At 42.6% G+C, this 11,250-nt stretch overlaps 1 protein-coding gene across 1 annotated transcript; it reads right to left on the bottom strand.

The window, feature by feature from the left end:
* Positions 1-1,038: 1,038 nt before the first annotated feature.
* LOC121180540 (Na(+)/H(+) exchange regulatory cofactor NHE-RF2-like) lies at positions 1,039-10,236 on the bottom strand. Its single transcript, XM_041036041.1, has 6 exons — positions 9,392-10,236; positions 8,727-9,044; positions 4,149-4,334; positions 3,090-3,243; positions 2,778-2,998; positions 1,039-2,651 (listed from the first exon to the last, which is right to left on the bottom strand). The coding sequence occupies exons 1-6, from the start codon at positions 9,596-9,598 to the stop codon at positions 2,484-2,486; spliced, it is 1,254 nt and encodes a 417-aa protein (XP_040891975.1). The 5' UTR covers positions 9,599-10,236; the 3' UTR covers positions 1,039-2,483.
* Between the last annotated feature and the right edge of the window lie 1,014 nt (positions 10,237-11,250).

Genomic DNA, 11,250 nt, shown 5'->3' with positions numbered 1-11,250 from the left:
GCTCATGGTTAATACAAGGTAAATTGAAATTAGAGTTTCTTTTAGCCTCTCAGATGTTTCCTGCTTCTGTGTATGTGAACTTGTAAAAGCCCCACATGTACACATGCCCAGCTGCAAGTGATCCACATTTTGAAAAATAACTTTCCTTCCAAAAGTGAGGTGCTGCGTCCAGCTTTTTCTCTTATTTCCATCCATGGGACGTCACTGGAAATATGACAGATCACCTTCAGAGGAACTCTGGACTGACAAATTAGCTCCACCTGTGTGTGTGTGTCTTTGAGTGAACTTGTATCTTTGTGAGGACCAAACTGGTCGGTCCTCACAACTTTAAAGGGCTGTTTTAGGGTTAAAGCTAGAATTGGGTTTTGGTTAGAGTGAGGGGCTACGGAACGCATTATGTCAATGTGTGTCCTCACAGAGAGAAAAGTACAAATGTGTGCGTGAACAGACTTGCCTTTAAACACATTATGCTGAATCACATGCTCAGTCCGCAGAATACAGTTGTCCACTCTTTTTGTCTTCACAGATACTCTGAGGCCACATAAACGATGTGAATAAGCTGCAGGTCTGTCAGAAATCTGATTCGAGCACCTCCATCTCCATCACCAGCACCACAATTACAGGCTTCTGTTATGGTGTAGATCATCTTTTCATCCCTACATCCCTGCCTTGATATTGCTTGTTTACCCTGAAGCTTTGGGTGGAGCACGGAGCCTGGGCTGAGTCAGTTCAGGAAAACCCCTGAGCTGAGTCCTCCTCATTTCCTTGTAACTGTCTCACTGTCTACACACACACACAGATACACATACATACATATACATATACACACACACACATATATAGGGATAATATCTATATGTGTTTGTAGTGGTTTACAGTGCATGTGTGTGTTTTATAGCGACTGTATAAAATGATATGAACAGGCTTTTCCTGTTCTGTAGGTGTCTTTATTTGGCCTTTTGTTCTCGTCCCAGTGGATGTCACTGTCTGAGAAAAGGAACTGTTTCTTTAATGGCACTCCCAGTGACCAGAGATGACTGTACTGATGTGAGTTGACATTCAAACTCTGTCTAGATCAGATAGTGACAAAGTAAGACTGTAGTCTTAGCTGAGGTCTTACATTTTGTTGTTTCATGGCAGGTCATTTATAAACACTTGCACACAACATGCTGACAAGAATCAGAGAGCAGGTCTTGAAACAGAATCATACATAAAGGGTGGCCTGCTGCTGTGTGAGGATGGTGGCTGGTGATGCTATAGACAAATGTGGATATAACTTGAGGATGTGCCCACCTGGTGACCCTGTGGACTTGACTGCACTCGTGCACACACAAAACTTGACACTGAAACCAGGTTCTTTTCTTTGGTAATAGAGGTCAGGGTTTGCTACTAGCGTCTACTTGGAAAGACTAGCAGAACCAGATGAACACTGATTGTGGTTTGGCAGCTGAGTGGGTCGTGACGTTCAGAAGAAGCTGCCTATCAGGCCAGTTGTGCGAGCCAATGTGGTTTAACCTGAGCACATACAATGTAGATATAAAGCCGAGTCATGCTGCTGATTATCGGTGCTTTGCTCATATGAGTGTAGGATTCAAAGGCAATTTAAGGATATGTTAGGTCAGAGCTAGAGAACTGTGTCACCTATCCCTGATGGAAGGCCTAACATGAGTACTGGACTTCCATGGGAATATTTATATTCCGAAAGTTTATTTCACCATTTATCTCTCATTTGAGAGAAAATTCCTCTAAAAGCTACAAGAAGTGATCAGAGGGTGCAGAGTTTTTTTTCTATCTAGTCAATAGTTGTCAACAATTTAAATATTTTTCTTTACAGAAATCACTGACAATCAAGAGAAGCACAGAGGTGATCGAACATACATATCATAACTTAGCCTCTCCCATTTCCTCTGTTTATATTTATATAAGTTATGTGCTACGTTAAACTGACATTAAAGAAAACATTAACATGGAGACGACTACTGCAGGATGAAGAGCTCATAGTAAACTGAAAAGACACAAAACTCACAAAACTTAGTTCAAAAGCAGTAAAATCTACAGATGTGACAACAGAAAAGCATCAACAGCAAATACATGACCTAATATCAGACAAATGCTCATTGATACACAAATGGGAGGCTGCAGACTCACTACTCATGGCTTAGAAATGACTATGATTTAATAAAGAGAAACACTGTGTAGTGACAAGGCACCATTTCAATTGACAAGTCTCTCAATTGATGGTGTGCTAGTTAGTCATTAATGTCCTTGCTTAGTGCAGTGTGTTGTAAAGTTTGACACATCCACACGTCCTTGTCCTTTCAGATACTGTAAGTATCTAGAGAATACTATTTGATATCTTATAATGAGTTTTTGCACAGAACAGAATTAAAGAATATTACTATGTGAATGTTACTAAATTAATGTTACTACCCGACTCTTTCACTTTCACTTCACTCTTTCCTTTGCTCCCCTGCATTCTAGGGTCAGAAGTTGCTGAAGATCTCTTGTTTCTTGCTCCAGTCCATAGGGGGTGCTCTTTTCTTACTGCGGCTGGAAAGGGCCTTTTGTTTAGCCTCAGCAGCCGTAGGACTCAGACGCAGGCCACTGTCCATGAAAGGGTCCGAAACACGTCTGTCGTCCTCATCGGGGACCTACAACACACACACGTACGTACATTTAACATGCACACGCTCGTCAGCTTCTCATTTGCTGACTGTTTTGCTGGCATCTCTCACAATTTCTATCTCAAACACACACACACACACCTCCTCTCTCACCTGGATGCTCATATCTGAGCTGCTAATCTCTGACTGGGTGGTTGAACTCCTAGAGGACTGGGATGCTGAACTCCCATTAGCCCGGGACTTTGGAGACATTTTTGTGATTGGAGAGTCTGTCAGCGTGACATTTATGACTGGTGGGTCTGTGGCGAGGATTTCAGTGGCAGGGGACGGGGTAGGTGGGGCGCTCTCTGTTGCTGATTCGTCCACGTAGACCTCTGTGAGAAAATAAACAGAAGACACAACATTAAGAATGACGGCAGGGGAGTTAATAGAGTGGTGTGTATGTCTGTGTGTGTACTATGTGACCTTTGACATGGCTGGCTGTGGGTGTGATCCCCAGTCTGTGGAAGAGCTCGTCCGTCTCCTGGTCGACCACAAGGAGGCGGACTTCGTCCCCTCCTGATCTAATCAGGGCCACCACCTCTGAGTGCCTCAGGCCCTCTATGTTCACTCCATTCACCTGAGACAGGGAGAAGGGAGACGTTAGAGGAAACAGAAACAGTGGAGTTAAGTGAAGACGAAGGAGAGAAAAGATGCAGAGAAGATAAATGAGACAGACGGGAGACAGGACAGAGATTAAGGAGTAGCCATAACACAACATGACAAGCAGCAGGTACAGTATGTCTTGCCCAAAAGATCAAAAGCAGATAGAATCTGTGATTTGAGTAGAGGGAAGCTGATTTGCATGAATTCCACTCCTGCCTCCACAGACCTTTATCTGTACACCTCATACAGATGGGAAAGGGAACAAAAACTCACTCATATCTACAAGGCTGTCTCACATGTGGAGACATGCGTACATGTTCACATAAAAAGACACAGAAACACCATCCCCTACTCTACACCTTCATTCAAGATTATCCCATGTGGTTTTTTGCTTCCTTTCCCTCTTTAAATAAGACCTCGCTCTCCCACCCACTCTAAGCTTGAGTGCAGCAAATCTCCTCTAATCCAATCACACCTCAAATCAGTGCGCAGACCTGATTAATAATGGGAGTGGTGCTGTTGTTTTTCCCATCAAGTCCCCAAAATTTTACATCTAATGACAGGATCCTATTTCTAATATAAACAATGAGATCCCTCCGTTAGTCTAGTGTGTGTGTAATGTCCATGTTATATCCTGCTGACATGGATAAAAATGTTTTCAAGTATCATTTGGGAATTGCTTTGTCAATTATAAGATGTATGCCAGATCCTAGTATTTGAATACCGTTTGATCACCAATCCTTTGGCCCAGTGTATGAATGTACTGCTCAGCCACTGTTCTTGGTTAGTTTACTTTCTCAGACCCACGCTCCATGCCTGCACCTCATCATATACCATAGCAAACTTCTGAACAAGACATAGAATGATTTCTTCAACAACCTCCACTAGTCTGTCTCCAGGCCGGATGTCTGCGCTCTCAGCAGCTGAGCCGGGGTCCACAGAACGTACAAACTGTCCACGCTTTGTCTTATCGCTGTGCAGGTTGAAGCCGTAGCCCTGCTCCCCCTTCACCAGGTGACATAGCCGGGGAAAGAGCTCAGCTGTCGGCTCCGGTGAGGGCTCTACCTGCAGTTATAATGAGAAATGAGATAACAACAAAGTCTAAGGTGAGAACACAAAAAAACTATCAGAGAAAGTGGTCAATTAAATTGCTATTTATGTGAATATTATGATAATATTATGATAATAATAATAATTTATGCTGTTCTAATTTAGATACCCTGATGTGTATTTACTTCTTCTCTGGTTTCCATTTCTTTTCCATGTGATATTAAACTCACTTAAAAGACCTGAAGCTTGCTTCAGTCCATCACAGTGTCTCAAGCAAGTTTTAAGAGCCTGCAGATTTTCATATCAAATAGAAATGAATGAAAAACAATGGCATGAACTCTGAAGTGAAAAGATGCATTTTAAAATGTTAAGACTGTATCATATTATCTGTTTCTGTTTTACATGTATGAAGAGTTTTGTCTGTTGGAATGCATCTATAATTTTGCGTATATTTGACATGTTGTAATATGTACTGATCAAGGAAAATTCTTCTGCAGGTGTACCTATTAAACTGGTAACTGATGTCTATTGTTGTGGGTGTACTACGAGTTAATGAGGAGAAAGTGGCTGTCAGGGATGAACCAGTGGTCTTAGAGCTGAGCAGAGTGGGCTAAGAGAATCTGGCTGAGAGACATTAAGACCGACCCTGAGCCTAATGACCAATGACAAGATTCGACACCTTGCATGACTCACCTGCCTGACTGAACCTGTGCTCTGCCTATCAGGTACATGAAGGCTGTGTGTGTGTGTGTGTGTGTATTCTGTGCCAGGACCACGCATTAGTCTGTGTCCTGAGGGCAGTCCAGGATAGCGACTGTCTAGTGACAGTGCTGTGACTGAGCCTTCGTGGGTAAGCTGACCTGAGGGCTTTCAGACAGATCTCTCTGTCCTTTCTGCTCCACCAAGAAATACTCAGTGTCCAAACACACACACAGAGATACACAGATGGAGAGAGCACCCATGGGGTGGTACCTGTCTGTCAGCCAGACTGCGAGCTGTAGTAATGGAACAGAACACCTTGGTGACAGATCGCCATGGCGCCAGGTCAGGTTGCCGTGGTGACTGGCCACCATGTCTCCTACTGGTTTTAAACATCTCAGTTTATATTGCTGCCCTGTTTACTATATTTACCATGTCGGCCCAAATTTATTGATACACACACACACACATACGCACAGGCTGCAGACCATACTGACCTGGAAATACAGTATCTAAGCTGATCTATTTTAGAACCTCAAGTGTTTTTTCTACACAGTATATCCATGCTGCAGTCTTGATAATCAATACAGAATTTTCTGTGTTAAAATAATTTGTAGATTAATCAATTAGTTGATCAACAAAGAATGTATTGACTACTCTTTTGTCTCTTCTGACTAATGAATCTTTTCCAAGCAAAAATGCTAAATGTTCACTGGTTTCATTTTCTCAGAATTGATGAGGACTTATTTAGATCTTTGTTTTATAATGTTATAAATAAATTGAATGTCTTTGGGTTTGGGGCCATTTGGAGGACAAAACAAGCAATCTGAAGATGACTCCTTTGGCTCTGGAATATTGTGACAGGCATGTTTCACTATTTTTAGACCAAACAATTAAGTGATTAATAGAGACAGAAATCTGCATGTTAATCAGTGATTAAAATAGTCATTAGTTGCTGTGGTATCAATTCAGTACCTGTAATTTACCATATCTTTGTTTCCATCACTTTAAATCACATAATTTATTTTGTAAAATAGAGTCTAGAGTGTATTTTTTGTCACATTTTCTGTTACATTTTATAGATAACTGAATTAAATACCACAAATTTAACAGGATAAATAAAAATGCTTTCTGTAAACATGTCAAGGAACTCAACCTTATACGTGGAGGTTAGTGGAAGTGTTTCATTTGTGTGTGAGTTAAGCGTGTGTGACTGAGCATGGCTGTGATAGCAGCCAACACTGTGGTTACGCAAGACCACTGTATATGGGCGCCTGCTGCCACAATAACATCATGCAACAATGAAATTGCGTCTGTATTTACATGTACAGTGATGTGAATGTCAGTCAGAAGACGAACGGCACAGAAGTGGAGAGATGAGAAAGCAATTATGTTTATGTAAGAGTGCGTGTGTGTGTGTCCTTTGCATGATAAGCAAGTCCATGAAAAGCACAAGGCTTCAATGGTGTTGGATTAATATGCCATAATGGTTCCCTAATCAGAGCTGCTGAATTAGAGACCAGAAATAATCACTCACATATTTAGCACTCATTGAAAAGGTCTAGGAGGTAATGCCATTGTCATGTATGAGCAGCATATCTTAAATAAATTTGGCAAGTGATAAAAAGTTTGTCCAGCAAAAACGCTGAGGGAAAGGAGCACAACGGCCTTGTGATAAAAAATAAAAATTTCTAAAACGAATTAAGTTAAGTTTTGGTTGAGGTGGTCAGCTCACATTTGGAGCCACGTTTGGTGGTGACGTATTGGATTGAACCATGATGTATGTTTGCCGCTCTTATTGCATATGATACTGTTATATCTTTTACCAAAACTGAGAGAGAGCATGGCCAGCCAAGGGACAGCCTGTATTTACCCTGCCTTCAGCTAAACAGATGGCAGTTTGACATGAGCTGCAGGTCCTGAGGATCCTGGTCCACTTTGTTTGGAGCCCAAACACTGGGCTCAATCTCTGACAGCCAGTTCCCAGTTATTTCTGCAGCCAGACGTCAACAGTGATGCCTGGTGAGCACTAGTGGAAATTTTGTTTTGTTACATTTTATGTTCTTGTTTGGAAATTTAGGAATTTGCATGAGTGTGTGTGTATTTGTGCACACTGACAAAGCTTCAAGAACATACCAAAGAATGCTTCTAGCTATACTTTTTTTGTTGTTGTTGTTTTTTAGCTGTCAGAGGTTTTCTATGTCCCACAGCAGGAGTGAATGAGATTATGTGCCCAAAAAATAAACCACAGAAATAAATTACAACACCTATGCAAAGATTTGATTGTGCAGCTTTGCTATCTTCAAATCAGATCCCTGCCATTTCGGCTCTCTGTCCTTCCAGCAGAGACTGAGAGCCTGTTTTGTCCAAACCTACTCAAACTTAAGTCGAACAGACAAGATGAGTGAAGAAATCTGAACTCACGGTGGACAGTCAGATGCAGTCCCAGTGGAGAGCCTTGCCTCAACCGAGCCAACTGTTAAAATGAGAGCTCTGGGCAGAAAGAAGTCTGACTTCTCAGAGAAAAGCCTCTAGACTGTCTCTGTAACTCTTTATCTCTTTACAGCCCTGTATACAAAACAGAAGGGAGAAAGTCTGAAGGCTAAAAACTGAGTATGTGGTTTACACCTCAACCTAGTCCACACTCTGACGCTATCTCTCCAATATGATCATACAGTTTGACTAAGCATTACCTATTGTGTTTTTTCAAGCTGATCAGGGTTTTGTCTCTGCTGTCAGCAGTCAGGTGGGAACAACCCTGCAGTTGATTGCGTGAGGTGTTAAATCTCAGTGTGCACAAAGAGAGCACTCTCTCTAAATACAATATACATTTGAAATATTCACGCCTCTTAGAAAATACAGTGGCTTGTAAATGGATGAAATAGTGGGTTCAGATTTTATTTGAGCAGGTGTTTGAATGACAGGAAAAAGCTAACAACAGGACAATTAAACCCACTGTTGCACTGTGACGGAGAGGAGGTGGGAAATCCTTTTGAAACCTGCTGCAATTAGACAGTATTTATTTACTGTTTTATTCAGTTATTCACTGTTTAATTTGTTTTTATTCACTGCTATAAAGCTTAATTTTGACTGGAGGAAAAAGATTGTGCAATGTTTTTGTTTCCATGCTGGGTTTGTATTATCTCTGTCCAAGACATCCAGCTGAATAAAACAAAAAATGAAAAGGTGATTAAAATCCTTTCAAGTTTGCCAATTTTTACTTGCATCTCCACATAAGTGCCTCAGCTTGGATGTTTTCTGAATCTCTTTTGTGGCTTCATTTAATTTTTTTGCCTCCTCTGCTCATTTGAAGTTTGTGTTGGAATATCAGAAGCTTGTTTCTGTCTGTCTGTTTTTGGGTTTTTCAGTATCCACCTGTAGAGGGAAGTCACCAGACTCTTTCTGAAAACACTGCTGTGAGACTGAATCCAGCCAACGCAGGACGGCCAAGTCCTCAAGTCCAGATTAGTGCTGGACAGACATCAGGTAAAAGAGTGTACGCTGATTGTCGCTGATTGTGTCACACACAGTCTCTGAACACAGTAACACACTGATTCACTGCTGGCAGTGGCCAACTAACCTTTTCAATTTCAGATTTTTTTTTTTTCCATAAAAGCCCTCTGTTTTTTTCCCCTTTACATTTGACAGTGTCCTCCCACTACTAACCTGAGAACCCACAAAGAAGAGAGTGTTGACTTCCACCCTTACCTCTGTGTCAGTTGCTGTACTTGATGTCACTGAGGACCTCTTGACCTTGCCTTGTATGATCATGTGAGTGGGCGAGTCTGCAGCAGGAGGGTGAACTGAGTGTGTGTGGTTCGGTTTGGGTGACAGGGGTGAATTCTCTCTGGGTATGGGAGAGGAGGAAGGGGTGGCTGCGGGGGAGGGGCGCGGGGAGAGGGTTCCCATCTCAATGGCCAGGTCCTCGATGCAGGCAAGGCCACGGCTGAAGAGGTAGCTGTCCGTCTCTCTGTCCACCACCAGTAGCCTGGTGCGGTGGGACACCTCACGGATACGATTCACCACCTGCACAGAGGGGAAGGGAGGGACACAGAGGAATATTGAGAAAAATGAAAATGATTAGTGTGGTGGCATTTAGAGCAAGTTGTTCATCCCAACCTGGCCTGTGCAGAACATACTTTTAGCATGACAAAGACACCCAGTGATTCTCATTACACAAGGTTCACATTGACCCATTTTAGTAGCCCCCCTCCTCCTCCCCCTCAGGCAAAGGAAAAGTGGTCTAACAGGTATACAACTCATTGTTTGTCCCTCAGTGAGTGTCTGTGCCTCTCATGGCTTCTCTCCACCATACATGAACACACCTAGGATTTATTATTATTATTATTATTATTTAATAAGCCATCACTCACTTGATGGTGGGTTTCGTTCTCCACATTTTCCCCGTTCACCTCCACCACCCGGTCTCCTGGTTTCAGCCCGGCCAGGTCAGCCGAGGAGCCGGGCTCCACTTTGCGGATGAACTGTCCGCCTTTATTCCGTTCACCGTGCAGGTGAAACCCATAGCCGCGCTCTCCTTTGGTCAGGAAACAGAGCCTAGGTCTCAGCTCGCTCTCCATCCCAGCGCGTCAGTTAGAGGAAAACAGGTCAAAGTGTCTCAGGAGAATAAACAGGTGCTTGGTCCAAGAGCTGTGGAAAGTCTCTGGCGCTTAATCCAACGTATGGCCGCGCGCTCCAGTGACCAAAAGATCATCATCATTTGGCATGATGCGAGTCCATTAATAATCCCCAATTGTTCAGAGAGAACAAACCAAAAAAGTGGGCTAAAACTAATGAGCGTTTAATCCATCATGAAAATGGCAAGGGCGCAAGTATGACCGCGGAGAAACGGCGCGCAGCGTGCGTAAAATAGTGGCCAAAAACCACGGACTGCGGCTAAATCCCGTCCATTGGAGGAATTATCCAAGAGATCAGAGATTAGAAAGCTGTTCCTCGCACGTAACACTTAATTCTCCTCGTCAGCTGAGCTTGTGTCCTCCTGTCCGACCCGGTGAGAGAGTGAAGAGGCTCAACAACAGATGTCACTACGCCCCCCTCAGCTCGCACCTGACGGCTGAGCGCAGTCAGTGTAGGCTACCTACCACAGCTGTGAGGAGTTACTGCACGGAAACATAACTTTTTTTGCGGATTAAATGAGTCCGCAGCGAGCAGAGAAGGTGGTTCAACAAGTATCCGACCGTGTAGTGCCAAGGACATTTGTTACAGCCCCCAGGTGGTGGAGGTGAAACCAGTCTGACTGTGACCTGAGAACGGAAATCTGCCTTATCCAACCTGGAGATCAATAAAGGGATGGTTGCGTAAAAGGGGATTTAATGTTTCATGAAATATAGGCTGTCCTTGTCCTCGTGATGTGGTGGCACGGGCGTGCACTATAAAAAAAAGAGTATCTCATGTAATTCTGAACAACTTCGTGCACGGGCGTGTGTTACTGACGGTTCAGATCAGGGAATGTATGTGAAGATGGCAGTTGAGCTGACTTATAGCTGGATTTATGCTTCCCAACTCACTGCTGATGCGCCCTTGAACAACACATCAGATCCATATACACTTACTACTGTCAGCTGCTTTTAAGCAACGCACTCACTCAGCTGCTTCACAGCACGTCAGCTCATTGCAAATATAAGTGTGAATGTGAGGGCTCTCTCTCTACAAATTAAAAGCCAAAACCAAAAATATTTGAGTTACTAAAACAACCACGTATAAGTTTCATGGTGGCTTCAACCCAGTCCACCTGTAATCAGTATTCTTTGTAAAGGACATTTGGTTGTAGCAAGATAAACACAGGTGTAACTAATAACATTAACGATGGCTCTGTTCCATTGAAGTGTCCCAGTAAGTAGTGGCAGTCAGCCGACATGCACAATACCAGGTGCCCCGCGGCAGGCGCACCTAACAGGATGGCAAGTCCTTATTGTTATTAATTACACCTTTGCTTTTCCTGCTCAGACACGCATGTTACTCAGTGGGGAAGTATTATAACAAACAAATACTATAATATATAAATACTAGCTCTAAATAACTGGCTAAATAACGTGCTTATTGTACAATGGTTAATGAAAATCCAAGTTTCAATAATAATAAATAAAATCAGCCTTGAAATTTGATTATTATCAATATTCAAAAGTCAGTTTTAATAATATTAACTTAAGGTAAACTTTTGAAAGTGATGTGATTTAAGACAGGCTTGAAAAACGACGAATGTGTTCTTTAA

This window comes from Toxotes jaculatrix, chromosome 4 (genome assembly GCF_017976425.1).
Source record: "Toxotes jaculatrix isolate fToxJac2 chromosome 4, fToxJac2.pri, whole genome shotgun sequence".
In the NCBI taxonomy this organism is placed as follows: domain Eukaryota; kingdom Metazoa; phylum Chordata; class Actinopteri; family Toxotidae; genus Toxotes; species Toxotes jaculatrix.
Note: the sequence above shows the minus strand (reverse complement) of the source record. Positions and strands in the feature narration are given on the sequence as shown.